This window comes from Protopterus annectens, chromosome 2.part0 (assembly GCF_019279795.1).
Source record: "Protopterus annectens isolate FY-2018-M chromosome 2.part0, PAN1.0, whole genome shotgun sequence".
Taxonomy (NCBI): Eukaryota; Metazoa; Chordata; order Ceratodontiformes; family Protopteridae; genus Protopterus; species Protopterus annectens.
In genome coordinates this window covers 1919116163-1919142308 of record NC_056728.1, presented here as the reverse complement: position 1 = coordinate 1919142308, position 26146 = coordinate 1919116163, and the positions used below count along the sequence as shown (strand labels likewise).

The window sequence follows — 26146 nt, the reverse complement described above, 5'->3', positions numbered from 1 at the left end:
GCCAATTGTTGTACTCAGTTCATGTTTATACTTCTGCACTGCTTGCATAGAGTTTGAAAAGTATTGTTTGAAGAATGCCTAAACTCTGTGCAGGTCTTGCAGTTATATGATATAAGAAACAGTGAATTCCACACTTTGGGTCTTGCGGTCTTAATTCTTTCATCCCACTTATTATAGGTATGTTGTAGGATGTTTATGTTGTAAAGGTTTACTAAAGACTTGCATAAATTCAGCAGTTTGAAAACTAATATGCAGGTAAAAGGAAAGAGTTCTATTTGATATCTAGCCAGTAAGCCTTTGCTAATGCACTACAGTGATGCCTCCTTCTTGGACAGTGCACCATAAACCTGCATAATTTTGTCTGCTTTGCTTCACTTTATTGGTTTCAGGGCTATTATCCATGGCAGCCCATAGTGAGTACTAAAGAATGAAAACCATTACAAAGCATGGCTCTACTATCATCTCTGCAGGAGGCTCCTACAAGGCTTGCAGTGTAATGGGAGCTTGTGCATGCATATTTGAAGGTTTCCATTTACTAGAATTTAATTTCATTCATTTCCATTTCGGATCAGACCTGTTCTAACCTGCGGCGCTCCCAGATACCCAAGTTTTTGCTTCCTGTAATCGACCCCTAGTTATCTTTAAGTAATCCAACTATAAATACATTCTAGACTGGTTTGCTTCAGGGTAGTTATGGTGCCAAGTAAGTGATGAGATCTGTAGATGGCTTGTTCATGTGCATAAAGTAAATCTTGCAAGCTTGGAGTTTTTAGAGATAAAATATTAATGAAAGCAGAAAATAACAATAGGCCAAAATTTAACCTTGTTGTACCCCATTGATAATAAGCACTGGAGAAGAAGAGTTTTGATTGATAAGGACTCTGCACTTTGTAATAGACAGGCAATGATTTACCCATTTAGTAGCAGCAATGTCCTGACTATATTCCATTTCTTTGTGTAACAAAGGATATGAAATAGAAGTGAAAGGCTTACCAAATTCCTATAAGCGTCATCCACAGTTTTAGAAATAGAAGCTCGCTGTCTCTTTCTGAACAAGTGTTGTATATTGTTTACAAATCCATATGTTCAGGTTGTTCAGGTCTAAAGTTGCTGCATGTGGGCAGAAAGGAAAAATGTCATTTTCCATATTGATTTAGCTAAATGTTGGATGTTTTTAATATGGTGCCATGAATGGATCCCATTCTCAAGGCTTAGTTAAAGTTCATGAAATCAGTAGAGCTTTACTTTGTACTGGTTGCCAGTAGTGCTTTTCTCATTATCTATATAGTACCCATGATTCCCTGCTTTCCTGGTCCATATGGGTAGACATTAAAGGATCCGTGGAAACTTTCTTTTATTAGCCCATATACTACTGATACTGAAAATATATGGGTGTCCTTTTTCCACACTGTTGCAGTTTTGTCTGTCAGTATGTTGGACACTGCAGTAGCTAAATATAACTACTACAGTGATTCTTCCAATAATTTCTAGGAAAAGGAGATACTTGAACACTTGTACACAAGCTCATCTTCCACTGACTTCAGACCCATTTTTTTCACATCCTATTGCTGTGTCCTCTGGATTCACCAAATACTAAGTTATGCTATGTACATGTCCATTTATTGGGTGGTCCTTGTCTTCAGATGGGGTAATCTAATGGCTGTGAAAGCTATCAATGCCCCTGAATAGGAGAAGGGGATAATACCTGGTAGGAGCTGTTACTCTGCAGCCTTGTTTGATTTGCAGGTTAAGGAGGAAAGCTCTAACCATGATGTGCTGGTAAGGGGTAACACCCTTACCTCTGTGGAGATGCAGCTCCGTATTTCCCTGCTCACATTTCTTCCCTGGTAAAACCCACCACACTCCCTGTTTCCAGTGTTCTTAGGTGAACAGAGCAATGGTGTTACCCACAGTACACTTTTCTCATTGCCTTCACCAAACTTTGTTTCATAGGTGTGTTCTAGGCTAATGGCCCTTGAGCCTTTACAAGCCTAGCCCATAGGATTACCCTGGCATAGTGCCACCAGACCTTAGTTCCCAGTGTCTCTATCGAGTAGAGCCACTGGAGTGATCCCCGGGGTGAATTTTCTGTTTCCCATCCACTCATCAAGATTTCTCTTGAAGAGGGCCAGTGAAGTGTTCTGTTTGACATGTATGGGAAATCTATTCCATAGCAAAGGCAGTCTCTGGGTTATGAACCTGTCCCTCCAGCACGTTCTGTTGATTGTGGTAATGAGGTTGAGGTCACTGGAGCCTGTGGTATGGAGGGATTGGGATTTCTTTAGATGTAGCATTTCTAACAGAGCTGGGTCACACATGGCTTAGTAAGTCAAGCAGAGATCGCCTCTAAGTAGGCGACAGGAGACAGAATGGTTTCCTCTCTCTTCCTGGTCTGCTGCTCTAGTGGCTGACCTGTTTATTGACATTGGACTGCCTAGGTCATTTTGAGGGCTTTATCCCTCTCTGCACGTGGAGCTGTGGCAGCTGTTTCACTAATTCATACTGATTTTGCTTCATTTTTGTAATGCAACATTTAATTTTCTTGCTTCCTTGTTGCTTCTACTTCCTTAAATGTTGGTATTGCGGACGTTACTGCACTCTTATGATCCGTCATTTAGTAATGAAGTTCCAAAGATGTTCATTGCAGGAGTTACTGCTGCAGTAAATAACTCCTTCATATAATTTTTCAACAAACTACATTTTAATAAACATACTGACTATATTACTTCAGAAACCCATAAATAGTTATGCATGGTCCATAAGTTAAAACTTTACTTACTAGAAGCTGCTCAGATTAATAATTTTGCCCAGCCTCCTTTAATCATCATCCAGTCTAGCTAATCTTTACAAAAGCTACCTACAAAAATTTGAACAAATGACAAAGTAGGAAAATTTGCAATAAAAGTCTCCAATAAAACGCATCACTGTGAAGCCATTCAAAAATTAAATGGCTAGAATTACAGTGTTTTTTAATTAACTGAAAGATGCAGACAAAATATTATGTAAATCAAGTATATGCCTGCCTATAACAACATTAGTAGAAGGGTCTGTTCCATCTAGAAATATCAGATCACAGGTTCTACATCTTTTACAAGTATCCAAACAAATAATCACTAAGGTGACTCCCTAGGTAGCTATGCTATGGAACTCAGTCCCACATATCAGAAATTAAACTAAATAACACATATACCTTGAAAAGCTAAAACAATTACTTAGCCTGTAACTTGAGTGTACCCTTGAACTTGGCATTCCGTGCTAATCATATCAGTGCACCCATAGCATACTATACAATTGCTTTACCACCATCCTCATATTGCCTCCCTAATATAACCCCTACCACTAAGTCTGCACTCCTTGCACCATGCCTACTGCTACTCCTTTTCCTTCTACTCCCCCCCTTCCTATCACTCCCCGTCTAACTTCTTTTTTCTCCATTACACTGCTTTTGTCTGACCTGTTCATGCTTCACCTCTTGTCTTCCTGCATTTGCCTACTTCCTCTACACTGCTTCCTTATACCACCCCATATTATATGAATCTCTTATTTTCTCATGGTACTTGCCTACCTTCTCTTTGCTCATATTCACTTTCACTGCTACTCAGTTATCCTATGTTCACTGTTGCTGACACTTTCATTTATCAATAATATGTACATAGAACACTGTCAGCTGTTCACCCAGATCTAAACTTGTACTTGTACACAGCACTGATTTTGACTTTAAGATGTAATCTGTATGATTATAGTTGCCTTGATCGACAATCTTGTTAGCTGACTTCCTAGACACCCTAATACGTCGAAAATGTGAAAGTGAATGTTGACCCACTATTATGCATGTATCAAGAAACAACAACCTTGGTGCACACAAAACTTTAAAAAAAAAAAAAAAACATAAAAAGCATTGCACAAAATCTAGGAAAGGGAATATTCCCAAACCCCAGTAATTATACAGTCTCGCTCACCTGTCAAACATCTATGTCGTCAGTCGAAAGCAGTTGACTAAACAGATGTTAGCCAAGTACACAGTCAACCGAAGCATTTGCAACCATTCTGTATAATGGAACTTTTCTCCTCAGGCCTTCCCTGACAATGGGATCTAACTCAGACATGTAGTCCAGATTAAAAAATGGAAATAACTAAACAAACAAACATAAATTCCTAGATCTTTCTTCATTCTCCTGTATCTGACAGCTTTCCTTGTTTATCTGTAATACTGAACCTAGAATCTGAAATTGTCGACTCCATTGCTTTAATTGTATGCATTAGGTAATGCTATATTTTAGTAACTTTGTTCTGACCCTTCATATCAGTTGTTTGTCTTTTTGGCTTTTCCCGGTTAGGGGTCGCCACAGCGGAACTCCGGTCCGCTAATGATTGGCAGTATATTTTTATGGTACCGAGTTGCCAGCCCAACCTTCAGCAAAGGCACGCCCATTCACACATGTCTTTCAGAGGCCACTCGACCGCGGGGTGGACATGCAGACTCCACACAGAAGGCATTCCAGCTGAGAATCGAACAGAAGAACCTCTTGCTGTGAGGCAACAACTCTACCGTTGTACTACCGCGGCTTCCATATCAGTATAAATGCAAATTTTATTTTAATTTATAATAGAAACTGCACTATTCACCCATTCCATTAGCTATGTTTATTTGATAATGACAACTAAGCTTTCCATACACTTAGGTTAATAATTAAGTACTAAGCTAGCTGTCCTTGCATGCCATCTTAAGCCTAACCAATTTCCCTTTTTGAGCTCAAAATAACATATCCCATTTGGTCATAGATTGGCCTTACCCATCCCATGGTCGATAATTATATATTACTCCTAATAAGAATAACTGGTTTTATGCCTTTGATAATTTGAGGGGACCAATACATGGAATTAAGCAATTAAGAGCTGCCGCTATCCATGAGTAGTTCAGGAGGTAATCCTAGGGTAAACTTTCTGCTTTCTATCCATAGATCTAAGCTGCACTCGAATGTAGACAGGGATGAACTTTGTTATATATGGATGGGGGAAGTCTCTTCCATAGCGGTAAGATTTCCACTGTGAGATATACCTGTCCCTCCAAACCATTCTGTTGATGATGCAGAAGAAGTTTAGATCCCTAGACTGAGTAATTCTGATGAAATTTTATTTTTTGATGTGCCATAAATCCATAAGTAATGGATTAAAGGATGCCTTGTATAACAGACACTCGTCAACTCATAGCAGTCTGTAGGATACAGAGTATAGTGGCAGAACATCAATTCCAGCTGTGTTCGAGATCTATTGGTACTTTCTTTGGAAGATTAAATAGCTTACATACCTCTGGCATTTATTTGCATTTGATATTTTCTTGGCAAACTTCCTATGCCTGTAAATAAGTCAACATAAATAGCTGTGTGGCTTGGCGGGCTGATAGGTTCATAGGTAGATACTGGGCTATCTGCCCTACGGCATTTATAAGCCTAGCCAGAGTGTATTTGGCTTCCGCCTCCCTATTAGATTAACCTACTGTGCCTCTGTAAAGTAGGTCACAGAAGGTACCCTTTTAAGATTTAAAGATTGCTGGTCAGTACTTATAGTCAAGCTTCTTAATGGAAGCTGCAATGAGCTTTTGTCTCATTACCTAACAGCGACCGTTTATGCACAGTTATGAGGCATGCAGGACCAGGACAGTGACGAGACATTTAGCTTACTTGCCCCAGAGCACTGTGTTTTCAACTGATTTGCTCAGAGGCAAACACTTGGCAAATAGAGTCTGGGGACCGGGGGAATCAAACCTTAGATTATAAGGGGTAACTGGATAACACCTCATCGCCTAGGTCCTCTACAGTAGATGGCAGACAATGGGGCACTTATCTGCAATGGCACTGGGTCTGCAGGTGTGATGGTCCTGCGTTCAAACTAGAGCACAGGTGTACATTCTGATGGGTGACAGGTGCTGACTAAGATTTCTTTTTTGGGGATAAACTTTTGGCTAGGCTTGTAAGAGCCCTAGGGTCATTAGCCTAGTAACCCCCTATGATCCTACAGTTGAATTATATCTTTCTTGTGACCCTGTACAGTATCCAAGGTGACTTTACAACTGTAGCTGCACATTTGTACAATTTTCTTTCATATACTGAATTCATGATGTCCTCTCATTTTTCTGTTGCAGTGTTTATTACATTAGGGATCCCCTGCCAAGGGCGGCCTGACGTCCAGCCAGTATACCAAAGCCTTTAGGTTGCTTTAAGGTACGCCATACATCACACGTATGCTCCTTGCATAATGTAGGGCATAAAGGTGACATCCAGGTGTACCATCCTCAGAACTCCTCTGCTGCCAGTCCGAACGTCATCATTTGATCATTGGTCTGAACGCCTGTTTCGTTGCTGGTTCACCTAGCCATTGCAGATAAGTGCCCCATTGGGGTTCTTTTTTAATTATCCTAAATTGTTGCCTGTGGGGTTTCATGTCATCCAAGAAGGGTAAATGCCAGTGTAAGAGACAGATTCCACATAAAGACTGCCATGACCAGTGTCTTTTTTTGACTAGGTGCCTTGCATGACCATATGTCCTGTTCCATCTGTCAGGCCTTTGTACCTAAACCTCTTCATAGTAGACTCTCTGCTTTGGCGCTTTATCTTGAAAATCACCGTCTTAAACTTATTGGGAAAGACATGATGGAGGGAGCTTCCCACTCTGAGGGATAGCCTCCACCAGATGTCTCTCCCAAGATTAAGACCTAAACCATTATGCCAACCCTCTTTCCTTCAATAATGGAAATAAATGTTATACAATAGACTGGCCATTCATAGGTGAGTACTAGGGTAACTGTTCTGAAGGGCCATTTTAAGCCTAGCCAGTATCCTGAGGTCTGAATCATACCCTGTATTTTGCGTCTTTGATGTGAAGACCGTTACCATTGTGCCAAGATGCAAACAAAGTTAACAGGATATGGTGATTTATAACTCTGGCTAACACCACAAAACACTAGTACTGTTTACTGCAGAGAGAAAACTGGTAACCAATAACTGCAATGGCAACACTTTTACAGAACTGCAGGACATTCAAAGTGCTAAACTGTTACACAGCAATAACAGTTAAACTGCTTAAACCCAGATGACTCCATTACACTTGCTAAAATTTTCTTTCACAAAAATGTAGGTAGAAAGGCATTTTCTGTACTTGCTGCTGCTACAGTGAATTCACTTCCATAAGAGGTCAGAAAAAACAGTGAATTCCAGAAATTAATACAGCATCTTGATGATTACAAATACACGATGTGATAAAGGTTAGCCAACACAGAAAAACATGCAAACACAGCAGAATCTTTATTTGACTGCTACTGCAGAGATAATTCAATCAAATTCACATATTTTTTATTTTACTACTTTCATGTAAATGTGTTTTTATTGTTTGTTATGCCTTGAAACTGTTACAGTACCCTGTAAGATGCTGTGTTATATATTTTATGTAGTAATAATGCTTTTACTTCCAGTCTGGCCTGGGTTGTTGTTGTTGAAAAGGGTCTGTGGACCAGCCCACCTATCTCTGACCAAGAAAATAAATGAATCTTCCCCCCAATATTATAAACAGAAAATAAATAAATTACCCCCCATATTACAAATGGAAATAAATCATGCTGGTAAAAAAGTGCAACTATTGAAAAACCTTATTTGAGTTTCTACCCTCTGCCACTTTGCAGCTCCTCCTTTCATATAAATTCACTGGGTCACATTTTTACTAATATACTGAATGAAACTTTTGACATTTTTCTAGACATTTTATACTATGCTTCCCAAGCCTGTGAGGATCAGACCACTGATCAGTGTTAGTATAATCTTCTGCCAGTCTAGACAAAGGTGACCAGAACTTGTTTGGTACCTTGTTTCCTAAATAGTCATAGATCAGCTTTTGTAAAACTTTGATTTTAACATGGATTTCCATACATATTTACTTTGTTATAGTTGTATAAGTTTCTTGTTTTTTCTTTTAGTTTAAATTCTGTTAGACTTTGACATTTGAAAAGACCAAGCTGCTACACACAGTAATTCGGGTAATGTTATACACACTGATAACATGTAGTATTAATTTTACGCTTAAATTAGTACCTACCTCCTGTTGCCAGATGTGCACATTTGCAAATGCATTTGTCATTGTCTGCATCCTTAGTGCTGAATTCATTTCCCGGCTGACTTAGGCTGCTAACTTTGCCTGCTGTGCCTCCATAGCCTTTTAGACTGATCCTGTAGAAGTGTAACATAGACACCATATTATAAACAAGACCACAAGTGATTTCTTCATTTCTTAACTTAGTAATGTAGAATAATACAGGATAGTGTGTACTGTGTTTATACACAATCTGTTGCAATGTTTGTACTGCTGTTTCATGAGAATACACCTAAGTCTTCAAACAGTGTAAAAAAAGCAGCATTCTATTTTGCTGGAAGTAATTGTTTTCAAGTACTAGTAGTAAGCATGTGGTAGTAATATACTGTTGGAACCTCTGCTGCTGTATGGTTGTCTCAAGGATAGCTGAGAGTATGGTAATATTACTACAGAGTATGTGGTGAAGTTTGTAGTAACAATTTAAGAGAACTGCAAACGTGAATAATTTGGCAAATCTGAAGTATGTTCTTTGTTAAGTCACTGTTGCAGTAGTCCTGACTACTCGCACTTCTGCAGCAGAAGGCTTGGACATCTGGCCTGACTTCCGGAGCTCAAACCCCTTCCTCCCCTACATGCATAACAGATGCCCTCCCCACTGGGCTATCAGGATGCTTCCAGTATAAAACTGGGTCTCTGCCCACATCATATTAGAGTTTTCTTGCTCAGTGAACCAGACCATGATCTCTGAAAGCTATGCATGAAGACCAAGAGAGACAAAAGGGGCTTTCATACACTAAAGTTAGGGGAAGAGTGAAAAGTGGGGCTGTCCATCTCCTACTCAAACATAAGTAAGCCCAAGGATCTGAAAGGAGGAAGGGGAAAGGAAAAATGTTAGTATAAGATACCCCCACCTAGCCGAAGATGCCCAAAGATGAAAATAAGAGAAGGCATGGCAAGAGGGCGACATTCTGGAACAATAAGTTACTCCAAAACCTACTAGGAAGTTGCCCCTTAACTGCTTATAGCTTTAATCCCCTATGCTAATTGCCAGACTAATTAGGGAAATATATGTGCATTATATGGGGGGGGGGGCACGGTGGTTTAGATGTTAGTGTTGCCGCCTCACAGCAAGAGGTTCTCTGACTCGATTCTCCACTGGGGTACCCTCTGTGCGAAGTCTGCATGTCCTCCCTGCGGTCACGTGGGTTTCCTGCGGGTGCTCCAGTTTCCTCCCACATCCCAAAGACATGCTGAACGTGGATTGGACACAATAAATTGGCCCTAGGTGTGAGTGTGTGCCTTCTGTGGAAGGTTGGGCTGGCAACTGTTGACACTGCAAAACTGCACTGCCAGTCATTCTACGAACTGTTCCACTGTGGTGACCCTAACAGGAAAAGCTAAAAGAAGATGATGATGTGCATTATATAGGGGGTTAGCGAGGAGCACATGAAACAATGCGAATGAAAACAGAAAGAAGCAAGAGGAACAGTCAGGAGTGCTGACATCCCAAATGAGGCTTGGCTTGTCGGTTTAGTCAAAAGTATAGGTAAAACATTTTACAGATGTTTATTTATTAAGGAAAATAAGGAAGATTAAAGAAATCTAGAAGAGCTGAGGAAGAAAGACAACAGGAAAAGTAGCTGATTGTCACTGCATCACCAAATAAGAGTTCTGAAAGAACTTCAGAAACTATTATTGCACAATGTAAAAGGTCATGCTGGATTTCCTCCTATGTATTTTTAGAAAAAAATAGCTTGTGCCAATGGTGTAGAGGTGGAAAGCCTAGACTGTGGCCTTCAACCCATGATGGTGCGTGCATGCGCGCACACACACACCTTGTCTTATTTTTCTTTCAGGGAAGAAGTAAGTTGTGTTTAAAGCTTAATGGTCAAAGCTAACAAAATAATAGTTAATCTATAGAGTAAACAAATCATTTTACATGAATCACATCTAAGAATATAGTAGAGAGTAAGAGATGTAATGTGGTGGCCAGGAATAAAAACTCAGAATAAGTTGTGCAGAGTTGTGTCATCTGCTGTTTATTCTGTGACAATCCAAACAGTAATTGCATACCCATTACCAAGGAAACTGTGGAGTCATGGGCACAGATTTGTTTCAGTTCAAGGATGCCATGTGTTTCATGTGTGTAAATCTATTTCAGATACAATCAAATAATCATAATGGCAAGCACAACAAGTGCAGGTTTGATTAGTGAATTTTTCTAAATTCTAGTGACAGGAGATACCTGAAAAATTATGACAGTGGTCATCAGCATAAAAACTCTGTGCACGAGTGGCAATTCAACCGCAATGTCCAGTCCATATTAGCTGGAGTCAAATGGACAAGCAGAGGGAACTATCTAGTGAACGCTCTGAGCAGAAAGTGCAGGAGCAGTAGTTTTGAGGATCATCTGTTCTCAGTTTTGGAACACACAAGTGCTTTGTTGATTGGACTTAGTCTTTCACCAGTTTAGATGCTAATTGGTAGAAGGGTGAAAAGCAAATTACTTACTGCAGCTATCTTACTGGTGCTTGAAATCAAAATAAAATAAAATGCTGGAGATAACTCAGCAGAGAAAGGTATGGGGTAAGATGTTTCAGAAAGCTAACAGATTTACAGGCTGCAATTTGAGCAGGAATATAAAATTCATGTGAAAATACAGTAGCTTGGCATGTTGATGAACCAAGGTCATTTGTTATTCATGTAGAAGAAGGGGATCTTGTCATAAGCAGTTTTGTCACAAGAAGATAGAGACTGAGAACTGTGACAACCAAGAGATGCAGAATGGCACTCCTGTAGTTACACCCAAGAAAAAATATACTGCAACAAGATCTGTACCACAAAAAATGACTATGTCACAAGTGATAATTCAATAAAGGTGTTTGAAAGAAAATCTGTACGTAAAAAAGAGCTTGTTTTGAAAATGAACAGCCCTATTAAATACTTTACATTTGGAAGACCATTGAAGAAATCAGGCAGGTATATAGGGATTCTGGGAGTTGATCATGGTACTAACAACTGAAGCACTGCCTTTTGAATATATATAGAACAATCTCATTTAATGTAAAAACTATTACATGCTTTGTGTAAAGCTAATGGTCATTGTTGAAATAATTAATGCAAGTCATATGCTGCCTTATCAACTACACATAATATGTTTTACAGCTAGAAATAGAGGGATGTAGTATGTTGAGAAAATATCTTTAAATACTCTGGATCCCTATCAGAAGAATTACACTCAAAAGTACAAATCCCATAACTTGAAAAATAAAATGCAACGTCTGAGGAATTACTGGATGCCATCAAACACTGCAGTGCCCTTAAAGCATTGCTTTGAGAGAAGGAGAGACTCCCTTCCTTGGCTGTCTGGATTAGCTGAGAAAACTAAGGTTTCTTGGCACAGAGAAGAGCGACTGGCAGAACCCTATCCCTTCTATTTCCTTAACTTTCCAACACCCTTGGCTGTAGGGGAACTGTTATCCAAAGTAATGAGAAGGGCTTAAAGAGTGAGCATTTTGAATTTGCAGTCTTCAGGAATTTGTTCATCTTAGGTCTGTAATGACTGTCCAAAATCTGTCCTTTATTTGGATGAGAAAAAAAAATGTGGAGTAAAAGTCCCAACTCTGTGATATAAATGAGATTTTTGTGTCTAAATTACATAATCGAATTTTAAAAGTTTGAATGTCATATGGTCGACACCATATGATCGAACTTTTTAAAGTTTGAAAATGTAATAAAAAAATATAAACCAAAGGAAAAAAACTACCTGAACGGTTTAAGCAGGAGGGGCAAGCCACCCTGCGCCCCCCACACCCCTGGCCTTTAAATATACCAACTCCGAGATCGCACTACTGTGCAGAAAAGGGAAATCTTCCCATTCCACACTGTACGGAGATCTCTGTTGAAACGTTCAAACTTTTAAAAGTTCGATCATATGGTGTTGACCATATGACATTCAAAGTTCAACAACGTGATACAGACCCAGATTTCTTCCATGCTAATACATACAGTCAGTTGGTGGAGGACTTTCAAGACTGGAAATTTCTCATCCACCAGGATCGGGGACATTCCTATAAAACATGAGATGGCCTTGACTTTTATCTTATAACCCAAAGAGATTATGGCTGTTGCTCACTTGTCACACACTAGGTGAAACTAAATGTCTTTAATGTGGGTCAGCTTGTCAACCAGGAGATGAGATGAGAAGAAAAAAAGCCAGGAGTGAAGAGACTAGTCTGTACTAGTCAGGGGTCTCCTGGCCAAGAATGTATTTTTCACTCCTGCTTTGTTGACTCCCTTTTCCCCTGCTGCCATTCCATGCCCTTTTTTTTTTTTTTTTGTTAAAATGATGGGGTTTTTTTTTCTGTTTATGTTATTGTTTCCTGGTTTGATTCCTACAGAAGTGACACAACTTTGTTGTATAGTTTCTGCTGTACTTGGTAATGGGTGGATGAAAAAGCTGTTCGACTGATGCCTTTGTTTTACACTTCCCTTCTAAGTACTTAAAATGTCTTGAGAAGGCAGTCCAAACAGCAGCTCCTTTTCTTAGGGCACTAGCACGTATGCTTCAGAAGAGTTTGTTGATGTATCCAGGCATGCTTTCTGAGGGCTTTCTCAGTGGTTGCTGTTACAATCTAGGCATTGACAGCATTACAGCCATAAGTGACATTCTTGCCTACATGAAAGGTTTTCTGGGCCAACTTGCTTGCCTTATCTTTTGCATTCTCTTCTAGAATATCTGAAATTGTAGCCTGATTTTATTGGGGGATACCCATTTGATGTTTCTTAATATGCCTTTGGGAATGTATTGCCATGAATGCAGAGATAGCAGAAGTGTGGAGTTTCTAACCAAAAATGGTCAATTATCCTGTTTCCTTTACTGTTAAGGAGAATATTTAGATCTGGATCTAGTTCTGATCTTCTAACAGACTCCAGTGATACCACTATCAGATTGGCTGTTGGATTTCCACAGTGGTACTTGAACTCTTTCCATACCCTGTACTGTCTACTCAGTGCCTTAGTAGGTGGCAACTAGGAGTCAGTGTTCAACAGTACTGACTCAGAGGTTTACTTGAACAATGTGTGAGTAGTACAACCAGATGTGTGAGCTATACTTACATACTTCTTTGAAGCCCCATTTTGAAATGCTTCCCAGTTATACTTATGGTTTCACCAAATGAATCATAAGCCATATAGTGTGGCCTGGAATGAGTACTGCAGGACCTCCTGATCAAGGTCTAATTCTGATGAATCTGCTGATGGAACATTCTTTCTTTCTACCTTCCTTCCTTTAGATGTGGATACTTCCTACACAATGGGTTGGACAGTTTGAAGTTATTCCTTTACCAGCCTGCCATATTCATCTGTAAAATTCTGTCTGGGACTTGGGCATCCAGCCTACTCTGATGATGAAAGACAGTCTCAGCAACTCAGCCAGGAGAATTTTTCAAACAGGATATCTTGACACTCATCTATTAGTATTACGATATCAGGCAACACAGTTCAGGTGGAGTGTTCAGTATTCTAGAGGAGTGGATGTTTTTCACTTTAGAAATCAGACTCCATCCCAGACATTTCAGAACCTGCCTCAGCAGCCTGTGAGGCAGCAACACAATTTGGATTCCACTGTTTGTGTATAGAGGATCAAGAACAGATGGAAACTCCTCAATAGATAGATGTGGGGCTTGGGGAGACTCTCAAGGTAAGCCCTCTGCACTATTGACAAAATCAGCTCTCTGTGGGACTGGCAGTGTATCTAAAGCCTCATGTTCTCTGCCATTGAATCTCTAACAGTAATTGTGTGAAAGCCACTCCAAATTTTGTGATTTTCTTTTTGGAGATTGAAAATAGAAAGCTCACATTGGGGACAACTGGCCTGAAATAGGATCTTGAATTTGTCTAACCTAGGTAGGGACAGAGGTTTTGACCTCTGCTACAAAAACATAGTGTAGGTTTTACAGGAGGGAATATGGTCCTATACTAGAAAAGTCAGTGTATGGAAGTGTGTTGGTAGAATTTGCCTACCACATGCACACTTATTAGAATGATTTTCTTGGGATGTCATGACCTTGGAATTTTTTGAAAAGACATTTACCAAGAATTTGGTAATTTGTGAATCTGGCAGTAACAGTCACAATGGGCAATCTAACACAGTAGGAAATTTAAGGTCAGTTAAAAATTCCCAAACTGGCTACTTTACGTTCTCTGTAGCTATCCCAAAAGGGAGCCAGTATACAGTGAACTGATGACTGGTTATTTCTGCACAGCAAAAAGAACTAGTGGTGCAGATATGGCCTCCTTTTAATCCATACACCAGTCTGATGTTAGATAAGGAGGAGCTATACTCATAGGGAGGCATCTGTGAAATCTCTGAAAATCAAACTGGAAGATTGGATGACCACTCTTGGCAAATCCAGTGAATAGGGAATAGCATTGTAGTGTTGCTTCCCCCCCCCAAAAAAAATTATTTGAATTCATGGTGTACAGTTCAGTGGAGATGTGAAAAAATGCTTTTTAAGGCATATGTGATGTATGAGAGAGAGAGCCTTTCTAAAATCAGGTTAGAGTCAAAAACATGAACTGTATTCAAGAATGCCTGAGGGGGTGTAAGGACATTCTATGAAGTATTGAATTGTATGGAAAAAGCAACATGTCCATTAAGTGGCTATGGTGACATAGGCCAGTTAGGTGGACCAAGTTACTCCCTCCTGCCATTATGTATGTTTCCGTGTTTTATATTTAACTGTAAGGAAAGCTGTTCTAGAAATGCAGCAAAACAACATTCAAAAAAGGTGGAAGAATGAGCACTAATATGTCAAATGGATAACTGGAGAAGAAGGGGGGATGGAAAAGGGAAAATGATTGCAAAAGGAAGAGGAAAGAAAGTTAATGTAGCTTCTTGGTGGGTGGGCCTTGGCCAAAGGCCAGGGAGAAGGCAAAGTTCTGGAAGTCAGACCAGTCATGCTACCTGCTGGTAGGATATCCCAGAAGTGAGGACTGTAATAGTGAATCTACTCAAGCATCTGCACTTAGGGAAAGTTCTTTACACAGTTGTACTTTCTGACTCTGGTCTAATACTTACTGTGCATTTAGGACTTGGTTTCATTGTGCCAGAAAAAAATGTAGATGATGCCTGGTGTCTTGGATTGCAAAATAAACCTGCCTTATTTTTGCCCATGTTTGTAATGCTAATAACTAACAACACTGTTCAACCTCAACCTCCATACAGGTTTTGTACCAAGCAAATGGAGAACTGCTGCAATCATTCCCTTGCATAAGGGAGGACCTAACACATACCCAGGCAATTGCAGACCCATAAGTCTGACCAGCCTAATATGGAAAGCAATGGAAAGACTTATTATGGAACTAGTCAGTAAGGACATACGGAACCTCCAAATACTGGATCCCGCTCAGTTTGGATTCATCAAGGACAGGTCGTCCTTACTCAGACTGGTAAACTTTTTGAAAAGGTCAACAAAGCATTGGATGAAGGTAAAAGGGTACACATATCATACCTTGACTTGGCTGATGCTGTTGACACAATCCCCCACTCAGGCATAGTATAAAAGCTATAAACCTCTACATCACCAACTGGATTTCTAACTGCCTCACAGACAGAATGTAGGAGATCAAAACAGGGGAATACATCCACAAAGAGACCAATCACCACTGTAATCCCCCAGGGTTCAGTGCTGGGACATCTCCTGCTTGGCTTCTACTTATGTAAAGTAAAAGCCAATACCAAAGGGGCTCTGGCTGACTAAGTTTGCAGTTGACTGCAAGCTAGGAGCTGCAACTGAATCCCCAAATGACCTATCCATCCTGCAGGAAGGTTTGTCTCAAGAAACAACTGGGGCCAAAATCATGGACTGAAACAAAATGCCAAAATGGCATTATCCTATCCTTTGAGCAGTCAAGTACCCCAGGGAACTACCACATTGACAATGCATCCCTAAGAGTTAACCCAGCTGTTCAGAATGTGGGAACTTATGTGGGTAGTGACCTAATTTTTGACAAACGTGACCATTGTCATAAGAAAGTCATCCTATTTTGTGCAGCTTACAAACAAAGAGATTGTACCTAGATCTGGGGATGTCATCACCCTCCATTATTCAGTTGTCATTAGGCCAGTCATTGAGTATAATGCCCCCTTTGCAATGCATCTGTCCAGAAACATGCAACAATGGGAAAGCCCACAGATATACCTTAATAAAAGGAGACACGGCCTAAATAATATGACTTACATGTACCAACTCAGAGACCTCTCATTATACTATGTATCCTACAGACTGCTAAGAGATGATCTGTGTCTGTTATACAAGGCATCCTCTGAACCAATACTGATGGACAGCAAGTCACATGGCATCAGAAATGCTCAGTCTAGAGATCTAAACCTCTTTTGTAACATCAACAGAATAATTTGGCGGGACAGGTATATCTCGCAGAGGATAGAACTTTTCTGGAACAGACTCTCCATCCATGTAAAGCAAAAGCTCATCCATGTCCATATTCAAGCCCAGCTTGGATTTGTAAATGGATGATAGGAAATGTACCCCATGACTTCCTCCTCTACTACTAATGGGCAGAGGCAGCTCCTAAATACTTTATCCCATGTATGGATCCCCCGCAAATTATCTGTGTTATGATCCCAGTTATTTTTACTGGGGATAATATATAATTACCAACCTTGGGATGGGTAAGGGCAATCTAACACCAAATGGGATAGATTAATTCAAGCACCAAAAGGGAAATTGGCTTAGCATAAAATGGCCTGCAAAGGCAGGTAGCCATGTATTTCCCTATGAACCTGTAATAGTCTGAAAAAGTGGTATGCATACCAGTACAGAGTCTATATTTAAGGCTACCATTAGTTAGTGAAACTTGTCATTACTGTGATACACAATTTGTGATTCAGGGGTCCATCCATTTATAAGGTTGTAACCTAAATATCTTTCACCTGTAAAGATGCAATAATATGGATCTGTATAGTGTTGCAGGGTAAAGCTTCCACTTAAAATGCTGGCAATGTGAATGTGGCTAGCAGTACTGCAGATGAATATTTAGTTGAGAGAATAGCTTCAAGTGGCTGGAAGCCAGCTAATATATCTTGGGGTACAGGCTGGGATCAGACACTGCTTGCTCACCCTATTGTGTGCAGCAGATTATAGGAAACCAGCTTTCAAATAACAGGGACACATACAAGTTGTCCAGGTGCTGTCTGACTGGGAGAGTGGTGTAGGTGCACTGACATCAGTTCTTCTATGATGAGAAATTGTAACCTAGTCCCTCACATCTAAAGTACTTGGTTATAAAACTTTAAAAGCCACCTGTCAAATGTAATGGAGTAGCTTGAAATCAGCTTTTTTTTTTTTTTTTTTTTTTTTGCAGGAAACAAGTCCTCTACACCCACAAACAAATATAAACTAACTCAATGGTCACACAACATTGGAGAGAGAAACTCCCTTTAACAGTGCACAAAAACCTCAAACACTCACATTTGGCTCAAAAATAAGGAAACTATTTTTTTCCCCAAGATCTTGCTTCTTGATAACATATGGATAGCTAACATTACTGCATACCAGTGGTTACACAGAGTTAAGTAAACATGACAAAAAAGTACAGTTTTGTACCTACCATAAATGTAGATGTTCGAGGATCCACATTGCTGCAGTCCTAACTATTGGGTAGTCCGCTGTCCCGTCGGCCCGAATACCAAAGTATATTGACGCCGGTCAGGCGCATTAGACTGACGCCAGCGCCAGGGTACTAATGCGCATGACCGACGTCATATCCTCAGTCTTTTCTTGCCCCAGATGTCAGAAGACCCTGAAAAGCTAAGGCCAAAACCAAAAATTCCAAACATACCTGCACCAAAAATATGTACAATATATACAAAATTACCAGAATATAACCTCACCTACACAACCACCCTTAAACACAGAGGGGAAGGAGGGAGGGTAAATTGGACTGCAGCAATGTGGATCCTCGAACATCTACATTTATGGTAGGTACAAAACTGTACTATGTTCTTCATTCCACATTGCTGCAGTCCTAACTATTGGGTAGAATCCCAAAGCAGAGGTAAGGGAGGCTGGCAAATCATAAGGAAGCAGGAACTGACAACATGCCTTGCAAAATAGCTGTGGCAAAACCAGCCCTAGACTTAGAGTAGAGAGGAAGGTGGTAATGCTTAGAGAAAGTATGCACTGAACTCCAAGTAGCTGCCTCCAAAATATCCTTAGTGGCCACCCCTTAGAAATGCTGTAGAAGTGGCAGTAGCCCTAGTGGAATGAGGCCTAATTCCAGCTGGAATCTCCTTGCCATGATGGGAATAACAAAATGCAATGCAAAACCCAATCCACCTAGAAATAGTTTGTTTTGACACAGGCTTGCCTCTGAACCCAAAGCAAAAGAAACAAACAACTGCTGAGACTGCCTAAAATCCTTAGTCCTGCTCAAATAATAACGCAATTGCCTGTGTACATCTAAAGTGTGCAAAATCTTTTCCCCTTTATTTTGGGGATCTGCATAAAAAGTAGGCAAATGAATAGTTTGGTTTAAAGACACACTAGAAACCACCTTAGGCATAAAGGAAGGATTAGTACGTAAAGATACCCTATCCTTATGAAAAATCAAAAAAGGCTCTACCGCCATAAGGGCCTGCAACTCAGAAACCCTTCTTGCAGAAGTAATGGCCAACAAAAAAGCAGTCTTCCATGACAAATATTTCAATTCAGCAGTAGCCGCAGGCTCAAAAGGTTGTAGAGTAAGTTTCTCCAACACAAAATTGAGATCCCAAGCAGGAGTAGGAGCTCTACGTGGGGTCTTATATTCTTTGCCCCTCTAAGAAATTGCTTGAACAAAGGATGCGAAAACAATGGTGGGTCACAATCATAGTGAGCTGAAATTGCTGCAGCATGAATCTTAATGGAAGAGAAAGACAAACCTTTGTCCAATAACTCAGTAAGATATTGAAGAGCCACACTCAAATTAGGCTCAGAAATCTCCAAATTGTTTGCTGCACTCCAAAATAAAAATCTCTTCCATTTTTCTGCGTACACTTTCCTTGTACTAGGTCTTCTGGCTTCCATAATCACATTTAAAACTTGTTGAGAAAGTTGAGACCTGCTGTCTTTCAAAACAGAATATGCCAGGCTGTTAGATGAAGAGATTGAAGCTTGACATTGAGCAGGTGACCGTCCCTCTGAGACAACAGGTGTGGAATCAAGGGTAAAGGCCATGGAGGCTTCCTTACCAGACTCCTCAGTAATGGGTACCAGTGCTGCCGAGGCCAATCTGGAGCTATTAAAATCATCCTTGGCTTGTCTTGTCTGACCTTTAGAAGCACCTTTGGGAGAAGAGGCAGAGGTGGAAAAGCATACACATGAAGATTTTTCCAACTGAAAGAAAGAGCATCCACTTTCCAAGCTGTGTGATGAAACCTCTTTGTGCAAAACTTTGGCAGCTGGTGGTTTAGTGGAGAAGCGAACAGATCTATGTCTGGAGTTCCCCATGACACTGTCAATTTTGAAATACATGAAGATCCAGTTTCCACCGTGGGGATCCATGATTTGTCTGCTTAACACATCTGCTAAGGAGTTCTGTGCTCCGCAGAAACCTTGCCTGAAGAGTTAGTTGCAAGCTGAGCGCAGTCTCCCATAAAATCATTGCTTGCCTGCACAATGGGTAAGAATGTGTTCCCCTTGTTTGTTGATGTACCACATGACAGTTGTGTTGTCTGTTAGAATCAACACCTGCCCTGGAAGAAGTAACTCCTTGAAAGCCATTAATGCAAACTGGACTGCTAACATCTCTTTCATGTTGATATGTAGATGCTGTAGTCTGGCATGCCACTTGTCTTGTATCCACTTTCCATTTAGATGAGCTCCCCAAGCAATGTCTGAGGCATCTGTCGTTAGAATCTGACTCGCCTCTGGCCGGTCACAGAGAGTCCCTTGTTTAGGTGACATTCCTGAGCCCACCACAAAAATTCCTTTTGAATGCAAGGTATTATTTGAATGACAGTGTCCAAATCCTGGCAGTGCTGTGTCCATACATTTTGAGATACCATTGCAGCTTCCTCATATGCAGTTTGGCATTGGGAAGCACCAGAATACAAGATGCCATGAACCCTAAGGCTTGAAGGACTGTCCTTGCAGTCAGCCCGGACTGAAGAGATAGTTGATGGAAGTAACTGGAAAGATTCTTTTGTTTGTCCGGGGTTAAAAAGGCCATCTGGGCTGCTGTATTCAGTCTCACACCCAGAAAGCACATGTCTTGAGAGGGTACTAGACTGGACTTTATTTCGTTCACAGAATACCCTAGGCATCTTAGCACTGCTATGACATAATCCAAATGCTGTAGAAGGTCTTCCTTTTCTTGAGCTAGAATCAGGCAGTCGTCCAAGTAAGGATAGATTTGAATTCCTTTTAGCCTGAAGTAAGCTATCACTGGAGCCAGAACCTTTGTGAATACTCTGGGCGCAGTGGATAAGCCAAAGGGCAATGCAGAGAACTGATAATGAGAATTTCCAGCTCAAACGCAGATACTTCCTGCAACTTAGTCTTATAGGCACATGAAGGTAAGCTTCCTTGAGATCTAAAGTTACCATCCAGTGATCCTTGCCCAGCAGAGGTAATAGCTGTTGTAACGTCAACATTTTGAACTTGGGAATGTCCAGATAAGTGTTGAGGATAGATAAATCCAAAATTGGCCTCCACGTGTTTCCCTTCTTGGTACTAGGAACAGGCGAGAATAAAATCCTAGGCCCCTTTCTGGCACAGGAACTGGCTGAATGGCCCCTATGTGGAGCAACAGAGAAATTTGCTTGTGAGCCTCTTGTCTTTGTAGAGGAGGAATGTCTGGCATGCCTTTGAAAGGAGGCATGGTATGGAAATAAAACCTGTAACCGTGGTGAATGATATCCAGAACCCATCTGTCTTGGGTAATTAAATCCCAATTTTCTTTGAAAAGAGACAGCCTTCCTCCCAAAGGTGCTGCCAGGCGAGAATGTACTGGCAGCTGAAAAGGCAGGTCATTGGGTCTGCTTACGAAGGACTGACCCCTGCCCTCACCAGAAGTCTGAGCAGGGGAACTCCTGTCCTAGGCCTAAAAGAACCTTGAGCTCTGCCCCTACCACGCCTAGACCTACCCCTAGACTGGGAATCATAAGCAGGATAAGTCCATCCCTTAGTAGGCCAATTTCTACTAAACTTGGAGGCTGCACCTGCAAAAATCCTTAACAGTTTGCATAGACTTAGCCTTGTCCTCCATTTTCTTTAAGACTGCTTCCACAGGCGAACCAAACAACACATCAGACTGCAAAGGAGCATCCAAAATCCTTGTTTTAACATGCTCAGCTAAATTCTGATCTCTCAACCAGGCATGCCTACGAAGAACAGAACCAGTGGCAGCCACCCTCGAGGAGGCCTGCACAGCATCAAAACCACATTGCAAGGAATGTTTACCCACCTGTTCAGACACATGAACTAAATCCTGCAACTCTTTACACTCAATACCTTCTGCCAGAGCATCCACCTTAGATTTCAATTGTGAAAGGAGATAATTCTGATATTTTAACATGTGAAACTGACAATTCAACGCCTCATGGCTAAAGTGGAAGAAGTATACACTTTCTTTCCCCATCTATCCAAAGCCCTTGCCTCTTTATCAGGAGGAACAGGATTTTTAACAACAGAGGCCTTCACACCTTTAGGCCCCTGAGAGACAGTTTCGGGTCTGCCCTAGGACTCTTAAAAGATACTTATGAGCTTCAGGCACCCTATAGTACCTATCCGGTTTAACTGGGGCAGGAGGCAAAGAATCAGGATTGAGGGAAGCCTCTGCAAAACATCTTCCACCACATTCAGAACAGGAGGTATAGCTAAAGGCCTATGCTGGGGTAAAACAAGAATTCCCAAAGCCTCTTCCTGGAATCAGAGAAATCTTGACCTTCCCATTTAAAATGCTCCCTCATGGAATGCAGAGTCTCTGAAAATGAAAAATCCTCAGGAGGAGAAGCTGAAGGAGTAGAATCATCCACATCAGAATCAGAATAAGGAGGATACTCCTGCAAGTCTTCAGCCAAGACTCAGAAGCCTCGAACAATGCTCAAAACTCTCAAACTCAGGTTCCACCCTAGGCCTCTTATCACGAGGGCGCATAGAACCTCGAATCATAGTAATCAAATCCTCTGCCATTTTAAGCATATGTTTCTTAGGCAAAGACCCTGAAGCACTAGGAGAAACCCCCACTGAAGTTAAACTTGGCCTGCCTCTCAAAGAAGCCTTGGAAACAGAAGGGAGGCTCTAACCACCTTAGGAAGAGAGGGAAGAACAGCCACCTGAGAAGCCCCTCAGCCTGGCCTACTTCCTGAGGATACATCCTGTAACAGTAAAGTCTCTCCTGAGACTCCAAAGAAACACCTGGCAAAACCTCCGGCTCCACTGAGCCTTCTAAAGATCCGGCGCCTGGGACTGTCGGTTCTTCCACTCTAGGCTTTGCTGCTTTGTCCTTGCGCTTTTTGGCAAGCGGCGCCGGAGCCTCCGACGGCATTTTATAATTACAACGCTTCCCAAAACTAACCTGGCACAGTCTAACCTTCTCTTAATAGTGCGTTTGTTAAATCTAGCACAAGAGCGCATCCAACAACGCCGTGCTCAGGCCCTAAACAAGGTATACACAAAGTATGGTAATCCCTATGAGGTATCTGTTTCCCACAAGAAATACAGTTATTCACTTTTTCTGACATCCGGTTAAATACTGAGGCAAGAAAAAACAAAATATTCCCAACGGGTACTTAGCCAACTTTGATTCGGTCTGAAACTCTGACTTCAGAAACTTTCAGAACGCCAACCTGCACTCGCAAAATTGCTTCTGCATCGGACCATGCGGCAAAAAAGACTGAGGATATGACGTCGGTCATGCGCATTAGTACCCTGACGTACTGACGTCAGTCTAATGCGCCCTGACCGACGTCAGCCATATACTTTGGTATTCGGGCCGACGGGACAGCGGACTACCCAATAGTTAGGACTGCAGCAATGTGGAATGAAGAACATCTCTTCACTATAACAGATGTGTTTGCCTTGGCTATAATGGAGAACACTGGACTTCAGGTAATTGAACCAGAATAGCAATGGATATGATTTTAGGGGAGACAGCTGCCTGTTCCTTAATAACCATCTCACCATTTTTTTTCATCCACATGATCTATAGAATGTATGTATATATAAGTGTAACTTCACTGCACATATGCAAATGGAGAATAGTTGCATGACCGCAGAATCATACACCAATGCACTGTACAAACACGTTCACAAATGCATTGATCTCATCATGCCCAATAGAACCAAGAAGTTCTCCTCCAAAAAAAGGAAGCCAATCTGGTGGTCCCCTGCCATAAACAAACTCTACAACAGGAGGAGGAAACTGATGCCAAATAAGTTGAAGTCCCAAGACCAGAAAAACTCCCTTATCAGCCTCAACAAAAAGTTGAGATACCTCATCAAATCCTGTAATGCTAGCTATGAAAACAGAATTGCAGCAGATAGTAAAGACAATCACAAGGCCTTCTATAGTTATGTAAAGAATCTCCACGGCAATACCCAGATTTGCTCTGAGCGACTGCACAATGGTACCTCCTATACCGAGCCAACAGATTTTGCCAATATACTGGTTGACAGATTCAGTGCTAACTTTACCCCCCCCCCCTTCCAAAGGGCCAATCACAATACCAGTAGATTGCCAGGCACCCAGTATTACTGCTGCACAGGTTAAAACAGCACTGTCCAAGGCCAAGAATACAGCTTATATGGGACCTGACAATATCCCTGGCTGTGTTCTACATGAACAAGAGATTGAACTGGTACCTCACCTGTGTGCCCTGTTCAGTCACAGCCTCACCTCAGGCTTTGTCCCTACCAAATGGTGCACTGCTACAGTCATCCTTCTCCACAAAGGAGTAGCGATTACAGACCCTGAGGAACTATCACCCCATTAGCCTGACAAGTCTGATATGCAAAGCAATGGAACGCATAATCATGGACTTAATAAACAAGGATATAGGGAATTTCCAAACTCTGGATCCCACGTGGTTTGGTTTTGTGAAGGGTAAATCATGCCTGCTCAACTTGGTCGACTTTGAGTCAGTCATCAGAGCTGTGGATGAAGGCAAGGTGGTTCAAACAGTCTACCTTTATCTGGCCAAGGCCTTTGATACCATTCCCCACTCAGGAATCATAGAAAAACTCATTAAGCTAGGCATCAACCCCTATATCACTAGGTGGGTTGCAAACTGGCTCACAGATAGAACCCACAATGTGAAATTAGCTGACTCCAATTCAGACCGCTGATCAGTCATGAATGGAGTCCCACAGGGATTGGTCCTGGGTCCTCTCCTGTTTGGTATTTACTTCTCTGAAGTCCAGGCCAACACGAAGGGACTCTGGCTGACAAAGTTTGCAGACAATTGCAAGTTGGGAGCCATTATTATCTCCCAAGTGATGTTGACATCCTACAGAAAGGCCTCACTGAGACCCAATGACTGCTGTCAGAACCATGGCCTTAAGCTCAATGCCAAAAAAATGTGTCGATTAAAGTAGCCATTTGGCAGGTTGGCGGGTACTTTTATGGGGTTAACATTTTTTTGTGACCTATGTCAGAGAAAGGCTGATGCTAGAAAAGGGTGCCAAACACCTACCTGGGAGGGATTACCATACCTTGTAACTTCAGGTACCCGGCCCGCCAGATAGGCTGTAGGATTACTTTACGTGCTAGGGGCTTTAATCGCCACCTTAAGAGGAGGTGCCACTGTGGCCCATTTTAGAGCAGGCAGTTGCTTCACTGAGGCAGGACGCCGTTCAACTGTGCCAGGTTAGTCTTTGGCCAGGCCAGGACAGTAAATGCCGCTCCTTGATGAACGCCAGCTCAGACCCCGAAGCGCAAGGACAAACAGTAGTTTAAGTTGCAGGACCGAGCAGCCCCGACGAGGGTTTTAGAAAGAGGTGAAGTTACACTGTGCCTTTTCAGGAGGTAGCAAGGGAGAGGGATTTTAAAACTTTTAACTGTTATGCCCCTTTCAGGAGGTAGGTATGTATTTGCGGGGCTTTCAGGTCTTTGGAGGAACTCTCTTCCTTACATGTACAGCTAGCCTCCTTCTGTGGGGGCTCTTCAGAGAGAGGTATTTGAATTTAAGAAACATATGCTTTAAAATGGCAGAAGTCTTGATTACTATGATGATAAGGTCTCTAGGCAGGAGATTTGATTACTATGGGTGCAATTAGAGTTTCTAGTTCAGAGTCTCAGTGTTCGAGGCTTGGGAGTCTTCTTGATCTCTTTGAAGGATGAGGGAGGCTATTCAGGATTCTGATGTGGATACAGGAGTATTCACTATCCTGATTCTGAATTCTGATTTAACTGTACACAGGATTCCCTCTGAGGATTTCCTTTTTCAGAGGAATTGTAGGATGCCCCCAGCATGAAAGTTTGGAAGGCTTTTGCCCTTCACTCTAGAATAAGCCCGCTAGGGATCCTGAAGTTTTGCCCTTTGCCCTTATTAAGTCATCTCTCCCCTGGGAAGAAGGCAGGTGCCCAAGCTCAGAGGCTTCCTGGAATCCTGACTCCTTTGCCCCCCATAAAAATTCTTACTGCTAAAGTTAAGGCTTCATAAGAAAATTTCTTAAGAAACCTAGCGGACCTTCTTCCAATTTCCCCTGTTCTTCAAAGGTTGTAAGTCTTCCCAGCACAAAACCGTTTGCAAGAGTAAGTTTCCAAGGGCTTCGAAATAAGGTGAAGCAGCCCCTATTTCTATTACTTGTGCCATGAGAGCGCTTGGGGAAGGTATTTCATAAAATAGTTGGTAACTCTCCTTTTGAATTAAAGGTATTGGGTGATGCTTTAAGTGGAAGGTGTTGAGGTAAAGAGTTGCTGGACTTGTTCTCAGAATGGAGCAAGTGCTGTTCAGGCCTTTGCAATGGTTGGGAAATGTTGTACAGCTGATGAGGGTCTATGCAAGGATTTTGATTCTTCGTACAAGATGATGTGTTGAAGGAATCAGCCTTGCTAACAT

At 41.5% G+C, this 26146-nt stretch overlaps 2 protein-coding genes across 2 annotated transcripts in view; one reads left to right on the top strand and one right to left on the bottom strand.

The window, feature by feature from the left end:
• MCPH1 (microcephalin 1) overlaps positions 1–26146 on the top strand; it is a 2707094-nt gene that overhangs the window by 1638341 nt on the left and 1042607 nt on the right. The window lies entirely within an intron of this gene.
• Positions 1–26146, bottom strand: part of ANGPT2 (angiopoietin 2) — a 688700-nt gene that overhangs the window by 25885 nt on the left and 636669 nt on the right. Inside the window, exon 8 of the mRNA XM_044061900.1 lies at positions 8086–8216. Coding sequence (XP_043917835.1) covers positions 8086–8216 — 131 coding nt within the window. The remainder of the gene's footprint in view (positions 1–8085; positions 8217–26146) is intronic.